This window comes from Triturus cristatus, chromosome 3_2 (genome assembly GCF_964204655.1).
Source record: "Triturus cristatus chromosome 3_2, aTriCri1.1, whole genome shotgun sequence".
In the NCBI taxonomy this organism is placed as follows: domain Eukaryota; kingdom Metazoa; phylum Chordata; class Amphibia; order Caudata; family Salamandridae; genus Triturus; species Triturus cristatus.
In genome coordinates, this window is record NC_140584.1 from 700,196,572 (window position 1) to 700,220,695 (window position 24,124).

General features: G+C 40.9%; 1 protein-coding gene across 2 annotated transcripts in view; it reads left to right on the forward strand.

Moving 5' to 3' along the window:
- The window catches only part of DNAH7 (dynein axonemal heavy chain 7), a 1,967,826-nt gene that overhangs the window by 993,313 nt on the left and 950,389 nt on the right, over positions 1–24,124 (forward strand). For both annotated transcript variants that reach the window (XM_085648764.1, XM_085648765.1), the window contains exon 41: positions 1,212–1,441. In XM_085648764.1, the coding sequence (XP_085504890.1) occupies positions 1,212–1,441 (230 nt within the window). The remainder of the gene's footprint in view (positions 1–1,211; positions 1,442–24,124) is intronic.

Sequence of the window (24,124 nt, forward strand, 5' to 3'; positions counted from 1 at the left end):
TGCTTGTACCATAGCGAGCAGCGATTGTTCAGAGTTGCTCAGGGACTTGTGTTGAGACCGAGTCAGCCCATGTTTATTAAGTTGGTAAGTAAGGTTCCCCTCCTTTCTAAATTAATAACCTAGTGACAGTGGGGATTTTACCCAATGTTCTCCTATTGGATTCCCTGATAGGCTGCTCAGTTCCACTACTTCCACCGCAGGTCATTGAAATTGCTCCAAAGTCTGCAAGCCACAGCTTTGAATCTTCAGTAGTGTAAGGGCTTCTCTGTAAGGTCTGGGCCCAAGTATGTTTGTAAGCTCACAGCCCCAAACACCTGCATTTTCTGTTTTACATTAAGATAAAAGCCGAATCAGAAGAACATAGGCCCACAGTTGCTGGGCAGCTTTTGGAACAAAATCCACCTAGCCCTAACCTTGGCTCCAGTCTGTGAAAGGCAGACCTGAGGGACCCTGAAGTCCTTAGCTTAGTCGATGCGATGAGCTGAGCCCCTAAGGAAAGAGCCCAATAACTAGTATCACAGAAACAGACACTGTTATCTTGTTGTAGGTGACTATAATGATGAGAGAATTGTGTTGTTTGTTTCTTTTTCTAAATACTCTGATTCTCCTCCTATGGCCGCCATTTTTCATTCCCCTTGCCTTGGAATGATGACCCGTACCCAACCCAGGCTGCTTTCCCTTGCTAGGTACCGCTTGGCTCGACAACTCAAAGTATGCACTATACAAAGGTAATACATATTATGCTACATGGAAAAAGAGAGAAACGCAACATCCTGGAAATAGGGAACGCAAGAGTAAGTAAAATATGTGCAATATAACCAGGAACTAGGGCGCAGTCTCGCAGACATGAATTATCTTAACTTTTTTACATTCATATTTCAGAAATCGATAAGAGTTTTGTCAGTATAATTAAGGAAATTAATATTGGGCCCGCTAGGGACCCGTTTTAATCTCCATTTTTAATAACAAGATGGTTTCAAACCCGGAGGGACCCGGCCTAAAAACCCTGCGACTCTTGCCTAACTTCTGCCGGTGACTACTTTAACTAGTTAGTAGGTGTTACTTAGCTTCCCCGCTGCAGTTGCTTCTCTACTTATACCCAGTTTTGCTGCTCATACATAACCATTTCGGTGGTACTCGGAAAAAGTGTTTTGATTTCAAGCGAGTCATTCAATATCGTTTCTTCACAGTTGTATGTATTTTGTGTTTAGAGTTGGCCAGAAGATGCGTTGCAGGCCGTCGCTTCCCGCTTCCTTGAAGATGTGGAAATGACTGAGGACATTCGAAATGGCTGCATTGACCTGTGCAAGCGCTTCCACACGTCCACTATAAACATATCGGAAACGTTCCGTTCCGAGCTGCAGCGATACAACTATGTGACGCCCACCTCATATCTGGAGTTAATATCGACATTTAAATCCCTACTAGAAAAGAAACAGAAGTAAGTTTGTTTTATTTTTAAGTAAACGCCCAAGCGAAGGTAAGGTTAGATTGTTATTGGGACGTTCAATAAATGTTAACAATTCTTCTCATGGGCCCCTCTCGTTTTCCATGCTGAAATTCGGGGAGGGGGGCAATATTCTTGTCTAGGGAGGAAATTGATGGACATGATTGCAAATGAGAACTGTCGATTGGGTGTTTTCTAACTTGGGGATTTGTTCGAAATCCCTCCCTTTGAGTATTTAGGATTTTTAATCTGATAGCTACGCAAAGTTTTTCCGGGTAGAGGCTGTTGTTAAACAACGAGTTTCACACAACAGTGTGGAAAGGGAGATGTATAATATTTTGTAATTCAAAGTTTTCTAATGTCCTTGGAAGAGCACGGGGAAGATATTATTGCAAGTAAACACTACTAATTCTGTTTAGGTGTTAAAAACATAGAAGTGGTGACACCAACAACTATATTCTGATATGATGTTGGTGATTACTCTGTGTTAGAAAGTGGGTTACTGGTTGACTAGAGTATGAGCGCTTGTCAAGAAGCAACCACAATCCTAGTCAGGGTAAGAGACAAGGAAAACCCTAAATTAGCCTGTGCTCACCCTCTGGTAGCTTGGCACAGCAGTTAGGCTAAACTTAGAGGCAATGTGTACTTGAGTGGGTGGCACAATCGGTGCTGCAGGCCCCCTAGTCGAATTTAATTTACAGCAGGCCATGGGCACATATAATGCAGTTTACTAGGGACTTATAAGTAACATTAATATGCCAATGGGGTATGACTCAATATTACCATGATTAGAGGAGAGACCACATGTACTTTAGCACTGGGTAGAAGTGGTAAAGTGCTCCGACTCCTAAAGCCAACAAAAATCCAGCAAAAAAGTGGAGGAGGAAGGCAAAAAGCGTGGGGGTGACCCTGCAGAAATGAGCGTTTCCAATACTCTGTAATACTCTGAGGCCGCTTATGCCACGTGCGGACAAGGCCAAATAGTTTGTCTCACCATAGGTACCAATTCAGCCATAATGCATCCACAGTGACTGACTCCACAGGCTATGGGGCTGATTCCGATGTCGTACGGATAAAAGTCCATCCGACATCAGTTGGGAACTGGAACCGAACGGCCTCCTGTCGTCGGTTCCAGCCCAGGAATTAGGATCGGTCCCAATCCTATACTTTACAATGGGAGCATGCATTCCGAACGGAATGCATGCTCTCATTGCAAAGAGCAGAGGTGCAGTTTATCCCTGCACCCTGTGGCAGGCACCTCAAGGTACCTGCCACCGGGCTCAGGGATCAACGGGAGGGCACCACGGGTGCCCTCTAGGCTGCCATTTGGTGGCCTTGCATCCATGGGGGCCCTGCTGGGGCCCCCGAAGACAGATTCCCATTGCCTTTGTGTGTCGGAAAGGCCAGCACAGAATGGCAATGGGAAGCTGCCATCGTAATCCCACGGCCGGAAAGAGCCGGCCAAGGGATTACTGCAGGTTTTACGATTTGTGGACAGGCTTTCCTAGCCAGTCGGAGGCCATTCGGAAAACCAATTCTGATTCCCTTCCGACCAACCCCATCGAAATGGATGAGTGGGAAAGGAATCCAACCAGCCTATTACGGTGCGGGCTGGAGGGCTCCGACCGATGGTCTGAGCTATTCTGGCCCGCATCGTAATCTGGCCCTATATGTTTAATGAGAGAGGCACAAGCCACATTGCCAAAGTCTCTTCCTCACTGCCCCACTCCTTTTGACCTTACATGAAGTGTTCTGAATATAAAAAGAGGAAGATTGTGCCATTGTGACAGATTCCAAAATGAATTAGTTACATAGTAAGAGTACGCCGAGCCAGGCTACCATAGAACTGGAGACAAACAAGTGTATAAAAAAAATAATAATACTAAAAGAAGGCACCAGGCCTTTTTCACCTGTGCACTCAGGGTCTGGAACAACATCCCCTCATTCATAAGGACCACTGTAATGATGCTCGAATTTGGGAAAGAGTAGAAAACACACTTCTTTAAAGAACACGACATCACAATGGAGTAACAATCCAATAACCAGCTACCTCTTCTATCACTCGTTGACTTTTACTTTGACCTTTTGCAGGGCTTTGCTGACTTTTTGTCTAGGTGCCCACTAGACAAATGCCACATACATAAAATACATTTATAACACATGCAAATATAAATATATTTTACCATAAACAAACAGGGAAGTAATCACATATACATACAAATACAGTTTTATTATTGTGTTTGCAAATAAGATGATTGGTACCCAATCATCTGCAAAATGTCCCACAAAGGCCCTGTAAACAGGGTGATAGTACCTCTTCCCTTTCCTCTATCAATGATATTCTTCTGGTTCCTTTTTGAGGTGTCATCAGTTTTTATGCTGGATTTCTTGAACGTCAATGTTTTCCTTCTATCTCTATTTATTGTAGTACTTTTTCTGTATAAGATTGTAGCCAGTTTGTTGAATGATAAACAATATTATGTTCAAATAGTCTACAGTTGCTGTGCTCATTTTATGAATAACCTTTAAATTCAAGTGATTGTTATTGGGACGTTCAATAAATGTTAACAATTCTTCTCATGGGCCCCCCGATCATATTAAAATCTTCTGTGTGCCATGCCCAGATTGTCACTTTCCCAGTCATTGGTTAGTGCTGCTCTTGTAAGGCCACATTACCGTGAATACATTAAAATTAATCGTTGCAAAAAGGAGCCTCTAAACATTCAATAATGTTCTCAGTAGTATGTCTTGTGAAACTTAAATGCATAATCAGTCAAGCCATATTCCATCAAATCCAAAAGCCTATTATCGTGTTTTAGCAAATTTAGTGATTTTAATTGTAAGTAGAATTTGCGTAATCTTCTTCCATTCTTATGTGTTAGCAAAGTAGAAAGATCTGTAACTTCAAAGGTTGCTATTTTATATGTGGAGTCCCAGAGAATATCATTATTTTAAATAGGAAATCCATAAAATATCTAGCATTAAAGAGAGGATTTCCAGTAAGACGAAGATAAAAATGTTCAGGTGATAATAGGTATTCTCGAACATGGAACTGATAGAACTGGCAGTTGGTCTCTCCTGAGATCTCTTTTAGCCTATATGAGACTTTGGTTAAACATATATGGTATATGTCACTGGTGTAGAGACCATGATGTATTTCAGCACTTTATCTTAAACCACTCACGCCATTTTCTCATTATGATTGTGTAGTCCTCGTTATAGGTTACTGTAGAATAATCTTCCTATTCGTCATAGCTTATCTTGCATTTCAACTCTCTATTTGCTTCTTTTATGTATTGATCCTGATGTATTAATATATGGTTCTTTCATTATCTGGTAGCTTAATCACCAGTTTGTGTTCATCTCAAATTCTTGTAAATTTATGTGGTATTTCTTCAATGTACAACTTGTTGTGATTCAATAGGTAATTGGGATTCATTTGCTTTTACATCATTGTTCTGTCTTTTGAGTTTTCTGAAGGCCAAAGGAACTTCTTCTTCATCAATTCATCGATGATAAAATGTTCTTCCAGTTATCGAAATGCCTTTTTTGGGATTCTATTGGAAGTATTTAAACAGTTTATCTTGTAAATATATTTGTAATCGTCGATCCTGGTGTTAACATATGTAAAACTCTTTACTGGGCTACAGATTAATCCTGACTGTAGCACAATTCTTTGTGATTCTCTAAAAGTATGTTTGGAGATGTTAATTATAACTTACTCTTCTTCTCCATGTTTCTTAATTTTTGTATTTGCTGTACCAAGATTTCATGTTTTGTTGTGCTTCTTATTTTTCCTACCTGATCTTTGTGTAGATTCTCTCACACCTCTCCCTGCCTTTGAGGAAAAGATTCATCTTATCTAAAAGATTTAATTTATTACATGGCCCTTCATCTACCAAAACACCTGATTCAGAGCTATTGTCATAAGATTTCTCTTCCGACTCATTTATGTTTTGCTCATTACCAATCTTCTCCATTCCTCCCTAGATGATCAAACCTCTTGCCAAAGGTTTTCCATATTAACAATTATACTTGTCAAGATTGAATATATATATATATGTATGTATATATGTATGCATGTATATGTGTGCATGTATGTGTATATATGTATGTATATATCCAACAACTCTCCTTTCTCCTCCCGCCATTTGGATGTAAGAACGGAGCACGTACCACGGAATTCGCGCTGATTAATTATTTTTATCTAGTTCCACAGAACAACAACAGCCATTATGTATGTATATATATGTATGTATGTATATTTGTGTATATATATGTATGTGTATGTATTTATATATCTATATATATATGTATTTATATATCTATATATATATATATATATATCTATATATATATCCCAAAAAAAGTAGAGAACTCTGGGCAGTTCTCAAGTTTAGGTGAAAAGCAGCTTCTGTATAGAGCACCATCATCACCAGCGACACTCTAGATCTGCTCATCTCAAATGTCTGCTTTTCTTTCAAAGTCTTTGAGCATAGGATTAGCACAGTGCCATCCACACCAAGATAGAAAGGGACAAAGTCTTTTGCCATTTCTACAGCAAAGTCTTTAAGCATAGGACTAGCACAGTGCTATCCATGCCAAGCTGTAAAATGACAAAAGCCTTTTACCACTCCAGGCACAGTATTACAGCTTTGAATTGATAAAATACCAACCAAGCCATCTTGAAATGAATAAAAGCAACACCTGACATGTGTTTCGCTCTCATTAGAGCTCTTCAGAAAGGTATAGCTTTCTCCAGACACAAGAGAGCACCCAGTATAAGTCAAAACAATACCCTTTCAGGCATAGACAGACGCATAAATTATGCAAAAAAGAAGTATAGAACTCTGGGTAGTTATCAAGTTTAGGTGGAAAGCAGCTCTTGTATAGAGCACCAGCAACACTCTAGATCTGCTCACCTTAAATGTCTGCTTTTCTATCAAAGTCTTTAAGCCTTGGACTAGCACAGTGCTATCCATGTGTATACATTTAATGCTTATGCAGTAAATGTAATGAAGTCACTCGCTAAAAGGCTCAGTTTGCCTCCAAAGGTATGCACAGGGGAAGTCTGGAAATACCCAACTGAGGGCTACTGTTTTGAACTGTGACCCTGAAAATCCTACTCACATACCCCATAAAGTTTTGGGCCCTGCCTGATCAATTTTGGGGGCTGCAAACGCTCGAGGCATGCATTAGAAGCGACCTCCAACATTGCAAGGAATGCAGCTCCATGTTTTGGAGATTTTTTTTTGTTGCAATTTACAAAAGAATAAAAACACATCCATTCATACCGGCGAATTTTCACCCAGTAAAGCGATTGAGATAGACCGAAACACGCACAGGAGGTTCGTGAACCAAAAGAAAGCGAATATCCAATTCGTCCCACAACTATAATTTGGCCTGCTCAGATTAATAGTCATTTTCAGCTTTTCATGGTGTAGTTGCCTTAACCCCTTCAGTGCCCATGACGAGCTGGACTCGTCATGGGCTGCGGTGGCGCTGTGCCCATGACGAGTCCAGCTCGTCATGAACTCCGCCCGCTAATGGAAGGCGCGGCACTGGGCGGGGAAAGGGGCGGGCATGCAAGGGGTTAAGAAAAACATCAACACTATGTTAGCCTGAGTTCCAAAGCTAAGATTATATATTGTCAAAGAAGAAGAAGTCCGCGGCCCCACCTTCCACCATGCTAACTATAAATCTACCCCCCAGGACCTGGCCCACCCGGGGGCTAATCATTAAATAATTGCGGGAGATTTCTTTTCTTTTTTTGCCACAAATTTGTGAACCCGGTGCAAGAAATAAAATTAAAATGATTTTTAGCCCTGTCGGGGTTCCCGTAGGACCCCGTGCACCAGAGGTAGGGAGTCAGGAAATTCCTACCCTGTCCCCTTGTCTTTATGTTTTAAATTTTTCTTGGAACTCGGCTTAGTCTGAGTCGCTGATGGCTGCCAACATTTCCTGGTTGAAGTGGTTGGCAGCCATTCAGATCTCTTCACGAGATCAGGAGGATTTGCGGAGGGATCATGTCCCTATATATACAAATTTGTTTTTCTTTTAATGACTCTAAAACTACTGAACGGATTTACATCAAATAACAAAAAGAGGGTGCTTTCTGAACCAAGACCTATCTATCTGCCAAATTTGATGTAATTCCGTACAGCAGTTTGGGCTGTAGTTTTGTTCAAAATTCCTATGGTAAATAACATGGGAAACACACTTTTTTGACCCCCTCCCTTTTTCTCGGCCCCAAAACTTTCCATGCACCACTAGAATCACCGGCGATTTTTTTTTTTATAGAAAACTTTGTTAAGATTTGTCAAACAGCGCCAAAGATATAGGGAAGTAAAAAAACGCTTTTCCAGTGGAAACATGGTGCCAAGGCTATTGGGGCAGTGAGATGCGGATCGGCTGGACGCTGTAAGTGGGGGCCTTTGTTGTTGGCAGCTGCACTAGCAGAGGATTGTTGAGCACGCAGACGTGTGGCAAACACATGAGGGTACAACGAGGACTACTGATCCCAGCATACTCAGTCTCACATGAGGACTATTAAATCACAGATGGGGATGAATCGATGGTTGTGATTGCTGCGTTCACAGTGTGCTGCCTCTGAGGTAGGAAAGACTGTTTTCCTAAATGCGTCAGGCACAGGCAAACTACTGCTTTGTTTTTTTTAACTTACCTTGAATGCCTCCAGATAATAAAATTACCTGCTTTGAAGAGTGCACTTCGCCTGGAGATAACACTTTTCATTTTCATAAATACGCCCGGCCGTGAACTGCACCACCGCGGGATCCAAGCGGGCTGCAGCATGTCAATTGGGGCAGCGAGATGCAGATCGGCAGGATGCTGTAAGTGAGGGCCTTCGTTGGTGGCAGCTGCACTAGCAGAGGAGTGTTGAGCATGCAGTAGTGTGGCAAACCCACGAGAGTACAATGAGGACTGCTGATCCCAGCATGCTAAGGCTCGCATGATGACTATTAAATCACAGATGGGGATGATTCGGTGGTTGTGATTGCCGCATTCACACAGTGCTGCCTCTGAGAAAGGAAAGACTGTTTTCCGAAATGCACCAGGCACAGGCAAACACTTCCTGGTTGAAGTGTTGGCAGACAATCAGATCTCTTCACAAGATCAGGAGGATTTGCGGCGGGATCATGTCCCTATATATACAAATTTGTTTTTCTTTCAATGACTCTAAAACTACTGAATGGATTTACATCAAATAACAAAAAGAGGGCACTTTCTGAACCAAGACCTACCTTTATGCCAGATTTGATGTAATTCCTTCTAGCTGTTTGTGCAAAATTCCTATATGAATTAACATGGAAAACACTCTTTTTTTTTCTACCCCCTCTCTTTTTCTCTGCCCCTGCTTAATGGATTACCCCAAAACTTTCCATGCACAACTAGAATCACGGGCACACTTTTTTTAAAAGAAAATTTCGTTAGGCTTCATCAAACAGCGCCAAAGATATAGGCAAGTCAAAAAACGCTTTTCATATGGAAACATGGTTCCATGTCTTTTGGGGCAGCGAGCTGTGGATCGGCAGGATGCTGTAAGTGGGGGCCTTCGTTGTTGGCAGAGGATTCGTGACTCTCTCTTCGCCGGATGGGAAGTGGGAAGAGTCGGGAAAGTGCTTCGGATATATATATATATATATATATATATATATATATATATATATATATATATATATATATATATATATATATATATATATATATATATATATATATATATATATATATATATATATATATATATATATATATATATATATGTTTGGTTTTACGTCCAAAATGTCCTCTTTCACATCCAAAATGACGATCATAGACCCAGATTTGGTGCAATTTCGAAGTTTATTGTGTTCCAACGCCCTGCACCACCGCCATGACGCGTTTCGGGCAACTCCGTGCCCTTGATCACATGACGCGCTGGTGGAGTGCTTACCAGAATTTAAAGTGACAGTGCAAAGTTTTTTTCTTTCTTTTTTTGTTACAAGCATAGATATAGAAAACATCCGCAAGTTTATACACAATAGGTGAACATGTTTACAGTTTAAATAAATAATGCTGAATAAAACCAGACGGTAATAGATTAAATGTCATCAACCATCTTATAGTAATAAAAGCAGTATTTACGGTAATAAATATTTAAAACAAAATTACTATGTTTTAAAACTTTTAAAACCACCAATTGTATGATACCTACCACATAATATTAGGGTCTAGTTCATAAATATGTGAAAAAATAGCAAACTGGTAGTGTAAACATTATGTTCATTCCTAATAATATAGACCAAGTGGCCATACTTGCTGATGAATTCCGTATTAAGTTATGCCTGAGAGATAGTGCAACCTAAACAGTGTTAAGTAGACCCCTGTTAATAGTCACAGCCGTGACTTATTAAAGTGCAAAGTGTGTAAAAGATCAGAAAAGAATAAAAAATATATAAACAATGTTTCTCATTGGTGAGGCAGCAGCTAGGTGGATAAATAGATGATATTTAAAATTTCATCTAAAAAAGTATATATCCAAAAGTTTGTTACTTATAAACATGTATAAAAGTCCTCACTAGAGTTCAAGCCTTGGGGTATCTTACTGTCCAGTTCTAAAATATACCGTGTCTCTAATTTCCGGAGCATAGCCTCCCGGTTGCCTCCTCGCTTTTGCGGAGGAATAGTATCTATGACAAAATATTTCAAATTATCCAATTTGCTGTCATGGCGTTCTTTAAAATGTCTGGCAACCGGGTAGGTAACATCAACATTGGTGATTGCTCTTAAGTGCTGGAGTACTCGTTTATGCACCTGCAATTTCGTACTCCCTACATATTGCAAGTTGCATGAGCACTCCAGTACATAGACTGCATATTCTGTTCTGCAGTTGAGACTTTTTGTAATCGGTACTGGATTAGGTTTAAAAGGTGTGATGTAATTTGTTTTGTTGACCCCATATCGACACGCTTTGCATGTATTACAGCGTGTGAAGCCATCCTTTGGGCCTAACCAAGTTTTGGAAACCAGAACTTCCGGACTACTTTTTACCAAGGAGTTGCTCATTGACTGAGCTTTCCTGAAGGTTATACAGGGTGATCGGATAGTCTGGTTGCTCAAAATCGGGTCACTTTTTACTAATGGCCAATTCTTGTTAACAATTTTTCGGATAGCTTTATGTTGTAGGCTATATGTTAAAATCAATCTAGTAGAGGTTTCCTCAGGCGCAATCAGAGGTTTGTTGTGTACTAGGAGAGCAGTAGGTTGATCTAGGTTAGCAGTTTTATTTATTGCAGTATCTAGAGTTTTTTCTGAGTAGCCCCTGTCCAGGAACCTATTTTTACTTTGCAACTGGGCTCTCCTACACTCAACGTCATTGCTACATACCCGGCGAATGCGAAGCATCTCCCCATAGGGGATGCTATTGATCAGATGTACAGGGTGATGGCTGGTAGCATGTAAAATTGTATTTCCCGCGGTTGCTTTCCTATGCAATCTTGTTTCCACCTTATTTTCTACTATGTATACTTCCACATCAAGAAAGCAAATTGTGTTTTTACTCATTTGTGCTGTAAAACCAAGGTTAAAATTGTTACAATTGATGTTCTCCACAAATTTCTGAGCATTGATTTCAGTTCCCTTCCAGATTAAAAAAATGTCATCTATATATCTATACCAACATAAAACCTGGTCTGTTACAATCTCCAAATATTCATTTCTCAGGACCTGTTCCTCCCAGTATCCCATATGAAGGCAAGCATAACTGGGAGAAAAACAGGCCCCCATTGCAACGCCTCTGATTTATATATATATATATTTATATATATATATATATATATATATATATATATATATATATATATATATATATATATATATATATATATATATATAAATAATCTACTGGCAGTCGCCAGTAGATAGTTATAGTTAGGACCGTGTTTCCATAGGAAATCTGAAAATTCTATTTTGAATAACTTTGGCGCCGGTTGACGAATCCTCGCGAAATTTTCAAAACTAATGGGGCGCTCCGCTCAGCTCCTACCCTGAAAGTCTCGGGGTGATTCGTCAAGGGGGGGCTGAGAAAAAAGGGGGGTCCCAAACGCGTTTTCCCCATGCATTTTTCCATAGGACCTTTAGTCGAAGGTACAGCCCGAACGGCTGAACAGAATTACTTGAAATTTGGCAGAGAGGTAGTCCTCAGGTCAGGGAAGTGCCTTTCTGTTCAGTATTTCCTGAGAAAATAGCATTTAAAAGCATATAAATATCTATACGCGCGCACCGTACACGCACTGTGCTCGCACGGTGCCGTGCGCGAGCGAAATTCTGATTGGTTGATAGATGTCAGTAAACATTTGAATCAGTCGAAATCAGGAAGTGTCAGCCGCCATTTTGTCTGTCGCACTGAAAAGGAAAGGTGGAAAAAAGGTGGAAAACGTGGGAAACGTGAAAAGGGGGCAGGGAAGAGAGTTCCTGACCCCCTAGCGTTTGTCAGGGGGTCACAGAAGGACCACCAAGGGTGAAAAAAACCTTTTATTATTTTTGAAAAAAATTGCGGGGTGGACGCACGGTGCGTGCAGCGTGCGCCCAAAGCGCACGGTGAAAAACCTTGAAAAAAAAATAAATTAATAAATACATAACTTAGCATTTAAAAAAACGTACAAATTCACTTAAAAAACCATAGGTTTCACACACATTATAGTTAGGAATTAGCATTTAAAAAACCTTGCAAATTCACTTAAATAACCATAGGTTTCACACAGGTTATAGTTAGGTGGACATTTCACTCGTAAAAAAACAATGAAATTCCCCCGTTATAGTTAGTTCAGATAACTATAACTCGCGCGACCGGCACTCTATCACAAGGATGATGTCATCAGTGATGTCATGAGTGATGCCATTGACTATGTCATGAGTGATGTAATGTGTGACGTAATGAGCAGTGGATTGCGGGCGTGCGAGTTATAGTTATCTGAACTAACTATAACGGGGGAATTTCATTGTTTTTTTCCGAGTGAAATGTCCACCTAACTATAACCTGTGTGAAACCTATGGTTTTTTTAAGTGAATATATATATATATATATATATATATATATATATATATATATATACACATATATATTCACTGACCATGTCATGAGTGATGTAATATGTCACGTCATCACCAGTGCATTGCGGGCGTGCGAGTTAAATGTAGCTCAACTAACTATAACGGGCAAATTTCTCTGGTATTATAGGAGTCAAATGTCCAACTAACTATAACGTCCCTGAAACCTATGGTTTTTTCAGTGAATTTCTAAGGTGTTTTAAATGCTAATTCCTAGCTACAACATCTGTAAAACCTATGGTTTTTTCAGTGAATTTCAAAGGTTTTTTAAATGTTAATTTCATATTTTAATATTTATTAAACCTATATTTTTTCTATTTTTTTGTGTAATATTTTGCAACTCTATTATCCTTTTTAGTTTTTAATTTGAAAAATATGTAATGTTTTATATCTTAAAAAAAAAAGTATATATGTCGGTTTTTGTTTGTTGAGAAAACTGAAGTCCGTACCAATAGTGTACTAAGCTCCATCAGCACGCGAATCCTAGCCACCATATTGCTAAACTCGTAAAGGATGCGCATTTCGTATCCGATGATTTTGTGGCACCGCGTCCTGCGTAACATCATATACGTATGTGGTCACGCCAGCTGCTACTTTGGTATGCGATGGGTACGCAGTATCAAGTCGTGCCTTGCGTCATGTACGTATGGGGTCACGCCCGCTGCACGTTGTGTATGCGACAAGTGCACGCTGCCAGGCCCTGTGTTACGTCATAGACGTATGGTGTTGCGCCGGGAACGCCATTCCCTCACGGGGCGCGCACCAAATGTCCGTGAGCGTAATTCTGATTGGTGGTTAGATGTCAGTCAGCATTCCAATCGGTCGAAATCAGGAAATGTCGGACGCCATTTTGTGTGTGACAGTGAAAAAGAAAGGTGGAGAACGTGAAAAGGGGGCAGGGTAGAGAGTCCCTGATCCCCTAGCCTTTGTCAGGGGGTCCCTGAAGGACCCCGAAGGGTGAAAAAAACATTTTTTTTTTTCAAAAAATCACGGTGTGCGCGCACCCCCCAGCCGCCATTTTGAGTTTTAGAGGCAGAAGAGAGCTAAAAACACAAGTGGAGAACGTGAAAAGGGGGCAGGGTAGAGAGTCCCTGACCCCCTAGGCCTTCTCAGGGGGACCATGAAAGACCCCTAAGGTCCAAAAAAATATATATTTTTTTTATAAATATTGCGCGCACCGTGAAAAACCCTTTAAAGAAAAAAAAACATTTTAAACTGTTTATAAGTTTATTGAAGATATTAACTATGCTGTTCAACTTTATCCAAATTTAAAAAAAAAGGGCTGAGCCATTCCATATTACAGGATACAGTCAATCTATAGATAGGTAGTTTATTGTAAAATAAATATTATAATACAAACATAAATTAGCATTTAAAAAACCTTACAAATTCACTAAAAAAAACATAGGTTTCACACATGTTCTAGGTAGAAATTAGCATTTAAAAAAACCTTGCAAATTCACTAAAAAACCATAGGTTTCACACACGTTAGAGTTAGGAATTAGCATTTAAAAAACCTTGCAAATTCACTGAAAAGACCATAGGTTTCACACACGTTATAGTTAGGAATTAGCATTTAAAAAACCTTGCAAATTCACTGAAAAGACCATAGGTTTCACACACGTTATAGTTAGGAATTAGCATTTAAAAAACCTTGCAAATTCACTGAAAAAACCATAGGTTTCACACACGTTATAGTTAAGAATTAGCATTTAAAAAACCTTGCAAATTCACTGAAAAAAACATAGGTTTCACACATGTTATAGTTAGCTGGACATTTCACTCGTACAAAACCATTGAAATTCCCCTGTTATAGTTAGTTCAGCTAACTATAACTCGCGCGACCGCAATCCACTGCTGATGACGTCACATATTACATCACTCATGACATGGTCAGTGACATCACTCATGACATCACTGATGACATCACTGATGACATCATCCAGTGAATATGTGTGTTTCTGAAAAATAATTATTTTTTATATATGTATATCTAAAGGTTAATGGAAGAATAAATGGGTAAATAAGTGTCTAAATGGATGTTTTTTTTTGTAAAATGAGTGATGTAATATGTGACGTCATCAGCAGTGGATTGCGGTCGCGTGAGTTATAGTTAGCTGAACTAACGATAACGGGGGAATTTCAATGGTTTTGTACGAGTGATATGACCAGCTAACTATAACATGTGTGAAACCTATGGTTTTTTCAGTGAATATATATATCTGGGCCACGAGGCAGCACCGCTACGATATCCTTGTGGGTCTCTGGCAGCCTACTGAGGCGGCTTTTCACGGAGTGGATTGGTGCTGCTATATGGAAAAGAACTGTGTGTGACTTTTTTAACTCTCTTTGATCTTGTAAATAAGAGCCAACTGTGACTGCGACCCACTTGGGGTTTATTTGCCTACTAGTCCCAGAATTCCTAGCGAGACAACTCACCTGAAAGCTATTTGGAATCTAAAATAAAGGGGATGTTCTAGTAGCTATGCGCAAGTCCTTTTTTGCTTACTTTGCCCATGAAGAAGAGCATCTAGCTTGAAACGCGTCGGCATTACAGTGAGGTGAATGGAGTCACAACCGGAGGCTTTTCATCTGTCAGCTGCATTCCAACCCGCAAGTGCTCCTCACGAAACGGCAATCTTGATTCATACAATGTGGTCCTGCCTGGGCCACGAGGCAGCACCGCTACTATGTGCTTGTGGGTCTGTGGCAGCCTACTGAGGCGTCTTTTCACGGAGCGGATTGGTGCTGCTATATGGAAAAGAACTGTGTGTGACTTTTTAACTCTCTTTGATCTTGTAAATAAGAGCAAACTGTGACTGCGACCCACTTGGGGTTTATTTGCCTACTAGTCCCAGAATTCCTAGTGAGACAACTCACCTGAAAGCTATTTGGAATCTAAAATAAAGGGGATGTTCTAGTAGCTATGCGCAAGTCCTTTTTTGCTTACTTTGCCCATGAAGAAGAGCATCTAGCTTGAAACGCGTCGGCATTACAGTGAGGTGAACGGAGTCCCAACCGGAGGCTTTTCATCTGTCAGCTGCATTCCAACCCGAGAGTGCTCCTCACGAAACGGCAATCTTGATTCATATATATATATATATATATATATATATATATATATATATATTCTCTTTGAAGTCTTCCCCAGTATTGTTGGAAGAAAAACGAAGCCTTGTGTGGTTTGAGCAATTCCTTTATTCCTCAATCAGCCGCTCGCCAAACGCGTTTCGAGTGCGTAGCACCCTTGTTCACTGACATAGAGATACATTATTAACGGCTATTTAACTTGTTGCACACGTGGTTTTTTTTTAAAACTACAAATGGAGTGTATGTGAAGACAGACTCGTAGTTTTTACATAGTATGAAAAAATCATATGCTATTGGCAGGCAGTATACAACGCTTATAATCTAGGTCAATAATTGTAACTACAAATTAAAGACCTGAATGAGTGCACGAGTGTTTCAATTATATCTTCATAAAAGATATTCTAAAAGAATATGGCAACAGTGAGACCCGAGTGGGTCTTCTTCGATAACGCCCTAGTGGGCAAATGCCGATACAATAATAGATCATTTGCTATTGGCAAATGATGAGAGCACTCGTAATCATGGTCATATAATAATTCATTAAATTTCAAAATTAGGACCTCGATTATTGAGCGTTGTCATTACCTGTATTAATGTTAATATAAAACACACAGTAGAGCCCCAGTGGGCTTTCTAATAGCACCAATCAATCTAGCTCTGGTAGGGCGGTTGCCAATACAGTGCATTAATACATGCGAAAACCGAGTCTCAAAAATTACACACACAAGGCTTCGTTTTTCTTCCAACAATACTGGGGAAGACTTCAAAGAGAATATTAAGAGACCGGTTCCCGTGAGGTCCGGTAAACAACGAAGCAACTCTCGTTCAGGAGGAGGCAACTCATACACGGGAGACTCAAAGATATATATGTATATATATATATATATATATATATATATATATGTATATATATGTATATATATGTATATATATATATATATATATATTTCTTACTCCAAACGGGTTTGTTGGGAACCGAGCCCGTAGACAGGTGGTGCTTAATGCCGGTAAACCAGAAAGCCGGCAAATCTTAATATAAATCCACTTAGAACGTTGAAAGCACACTCGGAGTCACGGGTATTACATAAACGGCAGTAGTTTATTCTTCGTGACGCGTTTCGACACAAGAAGTGTCTTGTTCACACGTGTGAACAAGACACTTCTTGTGTCGAAACGCGTCACGAAGAATAAACTACTGCCGTTTATGTAATACCCGTGACTCCGAGTGTGCTTTCAACGTTCTAAGTGGATTTATATATATATATATATATACAAATGCATAACCAATAAAGGCATATAGAAATAGCAACAGATCAAGTATTTCTCACTATTAAAACATAAGCATGATTAAGACATATTAAAAACATTCATGCCAAACAGTAAAACCATTTTTTTGGTAGAAACAGGTGGACAATGGGGAGGCGGGTGGGACAGTGAGGAATCCACAGGTAGATACTGTATCCACCAGAAAAAGCGTTACCGAAGGTAAGTAACTTGCTCTTCTGATGGATACTTCTGCCTGTTGATTCCTCACCTTTTGAATAGAATCCTCAAGCCGTACCTCACCCGGAGGAGGGTGTCCACCTGACTAGACCATAAAATCTTGCAAAACAGATCGAGCAAAATGGCCATCCCTCCTAACCTCCGAATCCAATAATAATCGAATAATTTTTAGTTGAAATTATATTGAAAATAATATTTTTATTAATACATTTTGACAAACACTTAAAGGAAATCTTTTATTTATAGTTAATTTAAAGATATTTCATACTTTACAAATTATGCCGAAGTCGCGACCCCAGCACGACTTTTCAAAATGGCTACCGAAATGCGCGCAGCCATCGTGTAGGGTGTGCGAAGGGTGCGCAACTTCTGTATAATATTTAAAAAAAAAAAAAGAATGAATATAGTATTCCTAACTAAAAATTATTCACAATTAGGTAGGTATAGTTAGGACCTATTTTCCATAGGAAATCCACAACATTCTATTTGGAATAACGTTGGCGCCGATTAATAAATCTTCGCGAAATTTTCCAAACTTTTGGCCAGCTCCGGTCCACTCCTATTTTGAAAATTTCATGGTGATTCGTCAAGCGGGGCCCGAGTGAAAAGGGGGGTCCCAAAACACGTTTTCCCCGTGCATTTTCCCATAGGACCTTTTGACGCAGCTACAGCCCGAACTACTGAACGGAATTACACCAAATTTGGCAAAGAGGTAGTCCTCAGTTCAGACTCGTGCCTTTTGCTTAAATGGTGTAAATCCGTTCAGTAGATCCTGAGAAAATCAAAAGTAAAATCATAGATGTATCATAGATACATCTATGGCCTCGGAGGATCCGCGCACCCTCCCCGCGCGCACCCTGCCGTGCACGAGCTGTATTCTAATTGCCTGTCAACACTCCAGATCAGGAAGTGTTGGCACCCATCTTGTGCCTTGGTAGAACCGAGGCACAAGAAACCTATAAAACAAACAAGAAAAACGCAAAAAGGCGGCAGGGCAGAAACACCCTGATCCCCTAGGCCTGCTCAGGGGGTCCCACAAGGACCCCCAGGGCCAAAAAAAGCATTTTTTTAAAAAAAGAAATGTGCGAGATTCGCGCACCCAGCGCAAATTTTGGCTGGAAAAAAAAAAGAAGCGCGGGGCTCCCGCGCTTCTTTGGTAATTGGCCTCTGGGGGGGGCAAATCCCGGGGGCAGAATTAAGAAAAGAGTGGGGGGTCCCAATCCCCCCCCAGCCCTGGGGACCGCCACCCCCCGGGGCTTGAAGTAATTTGGGATGGGGGGCTCTCAGGCCCCCCCCAGCCCCGGGGCTGCCATCCCCCAGGGCTACTTCTGAATGTGGGAGGGGGGCCACGCGGCCCCCCTCCTGGAGCCTTAAATAGGCCCGGGGGACCGCCACCTCCCAGGGCTGGCTCCTGCAGTGTCCCGGGGTGCCCACCACCGGGACACTGTAGTTTGCAATGACAGGGCGGGTGCCTCGCGGCTCACGCCCTGTCAATACAAACTGCTTTGCTTCATTGAAGCGAGAGCAGGGAAACCTGCTCTCACTTCAATGAAGCAAAGCTGATTGCTTTTCCACATGGGGAGCAGCATGTTAGCTGCTCCTCATGTGGGAAAGCAATGCCGGCTCCCGCAGGACGCGGGGAGCCGGCTGGGACCGTGGGGGGATTCGGGACCCCCCCATGTCCCCCAACAGAGGCCAGGCCCCGGGGGATGGGGTCCCCGGGGCCATAAGTGGCCTAGGAGGGGGGTCACACGGCCCCCCTCCCAGAATAAAATATAAAAAAAAAACAATGGCCGGCCCTGGGGGATGGGGACGCCGGGGCCTTAAAGTGGCCAGAGGAGGGGGGCTACGCAGCCCCCTCCATAAAAATAATTTTTTTTTAAAAAAGGGCCATGCCCCGGGGGATGGGGTCCCCAGGGCAAATTATGGCCTCAGGAGAGGGGCCACGCGGCCCCCTTCCCGATTTCTTTTTTTTTTATAAACAAAAATTGGGGGCAGGCCCTGGGGGATTGGGTCCCCAGGACCCAAAAAATGGAAAAAGAAGGGGGGCTACACAACCCCCCTTCTAAAAAAAAAAAAGAAGAAAAAAAAAGACCGGGATCGGGCCGGAGGCCACGCCCCCTCCTAACACCACTCTGCAAACGCGCACCCTGGCGCGTTTGCAGAGGGGGAACTAATTGCCCTTGAATACTGGGGGTCCCTGGGGGCCAACTAGCCCACCAGGAACCTCCAGTATGTGCCAGGGGGCTGCGTTGCAGAGAGGTGTAATGAGGCCACACCCCTTTTTACACCTCTCTGCAACACAGGTCCGTGGCGCTTACTGGAGGTACCTGGTGGCCTAGTTGGCCACCAAGGGACCTCAGGATTCAAGAGGACTTAATCCCCCAACTTAAAACGCGCCACGGGACTCGTTTGCACAGTGGTGAAGGTAGGGGGCAGGGCCTGAGGTGATACTGTGCAAACAGGCCCTGTGGCGCGTTTTAAGTTGGGGAATTAATTCCTCTTCAGTCCAGAGGTCGCTGGAGGTACTAGCCCACCAGGTACCTCCAGTAAGCGCCACGGAGCTGCGTTGCAGAGTGTTGTAAAAAGGGACGTGGCCTCTGAACACCTCTCTGCAACGCAGCTCCCTGGTACATACTGGAGGTACCTGGTGGGCTAGTTGGCCCCCAGGGGACCTCTGGATTGAAGAGGAATTAATTTGCCAATTTAAAATGCGCCACAGGGCATGTTTGCACACGTCACCTCAGGCCCCGCCCCCTTCCTTCACCATTGTACAAATATTCCTCTAAAATCAGCCGAACTACGAATTCCGATTTACTCACCTGTTATCAGGAGAGAACCCAGGGCTCCATCTTTTAGCCCAGCACTGACCCTGAAAAGTAATTGTAAGCTTACTTACTAATAACTTGTATTTCCTTCCATAGGAATCCATTGTGTGGTTTCCACCAGAAAAGTTTCTAAGTGTCCATTTTTGAAACGTACAAATATTCCTCTAAAATCAGCCGAACTACTAATTCCAATTTACTCACCTGTTATCAGGAGAGAATCCAGTGCTGCATCTTTTAGACCAGCACTGACCCTGAAAAGTATTTCTAAACGTACTTACCAGTAACTTGTATTTTCCTCCATAGGAATCCATTGTGTGGTTTTCACCAGAAAAGTTTCTAAGTGTCCAATTTTGAAACGTACAAATATTCCTCTAAAATCAGCCGAACTACGAATTCCGATTTACTCACCTGTTATCAGGAGAGAACCCAGGGCTGCATCTTTTAGCCCAGCACTGACTCTGAAAAGTTATTCTAAGCGTACTTACTAGTAACTTGTATTTCCTTCCATAGGAATCGATTGTGTGGTTTTCACCAGAAAAGTTTCTGTGTCTATTTTCACAAACTAAAAATATTCCTAAAAAATCGCCTGTATGACTTAAACACATTCTTTCAACTGTTTACAGGAGATTCACCAGTGCTGGATCCATGATCGACCACTGAGTAAGAAAAAGCAACAATAACACTACATACCTGCTAAGTGAATTTTCTGCCGTAGGATAACATTGGTGATTCTATGTGAAAAATGTTCTGTCAACTTTTAAAATACAATAATATTCCTTAAAAATCACTACTGTAACCAAAAGCCTTTTACTCAACTGTTTACAGGAGATGTCCAAGGACTGAATCTAGGATCCAGTCCTCTGGTTAGAAAAGTAATCCATAAAGTAACTAATTGTATTTGACTAGAAATTCACATTGAGCTCAATGTTGCATTGTGTTTGAAATTGTGTTGCCCATTGCAACAACTGTAACTACTGTACTTAAAAGTCTATTGCCTATTTGCAAAGTATTTAAACTAAAGTAATTCATTCTGAGAAAGTATATTTTGTATTATAATGTATAATGTAATAAAAAAAATAAAAGATCTAAAAATAAACAGTTTACAAAATGTAGTAAATCAGTATCAAAATAATCAGTATAACAATTAATACATTAAAAATTGTCCTTTACAAAACCTTTGAAATTCACAGAAAAAAACATAGGTTTCAGGCCTGATATAGTTAGGAATTAGCATTGAAAAAACCTTTGAAATTCACTGAAAAAACCATAGGTTTCGGGCCTGATATAGTTAGGAATTAGCGTTTAAAAAACCTTTGAAATTCACTGAAAAAAACATAGAGTTCAGGCCTGATATAGTTACGAATTAGCATTTAAAAAACCTTAGAAATTCACTGAAAAAACAATAGGTTTTAGGGGTGTTATAGCTAGCTGGACATTTCACTCGAACAAAACCATTGAAATTCTTCCGATATAGTTAGTTGTACTAACAACATCTCGCACGCCCGCAATCCACTGCTGATGATGTCACATATTACATCATTCATGACATGGTCAGTGACATCACTGATGACATCTCAAATGACATCACTGATGACATCATCCACTTGACAATCAGATACACCTCATCATACACTAGTATAACCTTTCATCACTCACTGTAAAATACAGAGTGCCAGATTTAAAACCATTGACACACCAATACAAGTTTCTAAACACCCACCCAGTGATTCCTAGATCTATACACACATGTAATCACTTACCTATAGATTCACTCATACATGCTGTCAATGATCAATAGAACACTATCAAATATACTTATACACCTACATCGACATTACACACCAGCACACATCCTAATCACTTATGAAGTCATCCTACTCACTTATGCAAACAATGGATCATACTTACTTCTACTTAGCTATACACTTATAAAAACACCACTTCATCTATTCATATAGATAATAACTCATACTTAGTGTGTTATAAAAACACTATTAGAAGTATACAGTTATCCATACAGTCACTCATACAATCAATGAGTCTTATGTATACTTATTTATATACAACAACTGACACATACACTGGCTTTTATTTTTCTAGTTTGTTGGACATGTACCATTGAGACATATATTTGTTCATCGACACACCCATAAAGATATTCACTCACCCAAACAACTGTTATAACACGTAGTTTTAACTTCATATACCTACTGAATCAACTATTCACACATCTTTGGGCAGTCACATACCCCCACCGAACCACACTTACATTCACTCTCCCATACAAATAACTAATCAATAAATAATATAGACTTTCACGTAGCTAGTAACCAACTAGTGCAGCAGTTTACACAACAACTGACAAAGTGATACAGATATTCACACAGTTTAGTCACTCCAATATATTTAGTGAGACACTATAAATAAGTCAAGTAAACAGTCAATCACACTGCTACTAAATCCTCCATCCAGATATTTATATTTATATATCCATTCATTCTTCAATGCACATTGCTAGATATATAATACATATTTAAATAACGAACCAAACCGCATTCAATGGATGATGTCATCAGTGATGTAATTTGAGATGTCATCAGTGATGTCACTGACCATGTCATGAATGATGTAATATGTGACATCATCAGCAGTGGATTGCGGGCGCGCGAGATGTAGTTCGTATAAATAACTATATCGGAAGAATTTCAATGGTTTTGTTCGAGTGAAATGTCCAGCTAGCTAAAACACCCCTAAAACCTATTGTTTTTTCAGTGAATTTCTAAGGTTTTTTAAATGCTAATTCCTAACTATATCAGGCCTGAAACCTATGGTTTTTTCAGTGAATATATATATAATTTAAAAAAACATAGGATTGAGGTACATTAGACTTACAAATTTTCATTTAAAAAACCTTTGAAATTCACTGGAAAAACTATAGGTTTCAGGCACGCTATAGTTAGCATTTAAAATACCATAGAAATTCACTGAAAAAAACATAGGTTTCAGGCACTTTATAGTTAGAAATTAGCATTTAAAAAAACATAGAAATTAACTGAAAAAACCATAGGTTTCAGGAACGTTATAGTTAGTTGGACATTTCACTCGTACAAAACCAGAGAAATTCCGGCATTATAGTTAGTTCAGCTAACTATAACTCGCACCCCCGCAATGCACTGCTGATGACGTCACATATTACATCATTCATGACAAGGTCAGTGACATCACTGATGACATCTCAAATGACACGTTTTTTCTAAAGCTCAACTTTCTTAACTACAGAATTAACTGCTTTTCTCTTCTTTTTACTACAAGCAATGGAGCACTATAGTGCAGTGCTCCACTTGTTGTTTTCAATAAAAATGTCCCTATTTGCAAAAAGCAACCATTTATGTTCACTGCAACAAAATAAATAAATATTTTGAAGCACATAATGTTACATGTAAAGCAGCCTCTGCCCATTCTAATGGGTGGAGTGGCCACGCCCCTCTCCTGTTGCCCAAAAAGAAGAGTGTTTGTCAGACTGTGCGAAGGTTATTTTGAGAATCCTATAAAATTGGTCATTGGTAGGGAGTGGCTTGAGGTGTCAAGATGGCGCTCACACTCTAAGACTGCTCCGTACCCCTCCATCGTCTGCCGCCATCCTCCTACAGCTTGAGGCCCTTCTGGCTGCAAAGACCAGCTGACCAGGCGCCCACAACCATCTCCTCCTGAATAGTGTGCTGGGAGCTCATCAACTGTTTCGGGGAGCGCCATTTTGGCTCGACTACCACACCCGGGCATAACATGGCTGCCCTACATGGACGGCTCTCCCTAGCTCTGCCCTAAACCACTTGAGCCCAGAGGAGGAAGTGGAGAGAATTACGAGTCCCGATGGGGGCCACTTCATAGAAGCATTCAGTGAGGAGAGCAGGGGTGAAAGTGAGGGGGGTCAGACCTGTTGGTGCCGCAGCTACATGGCGTTGCCTAGCAGTCTCTTGGCAGGCACACTGAGGTGCGAGTTCCAGGCCTTGTGGCTGAGCCCTGTGGCGCTTTGCACTCCCCCTCCCCACTCCAAGTATTCAGTGAGACTGGGGCCTGATTCATTCTCTACTCCCAGTTTGGGGTGATGGGGCGGAGGCTTCCACCGGCATGCACTCGCATTGATTAC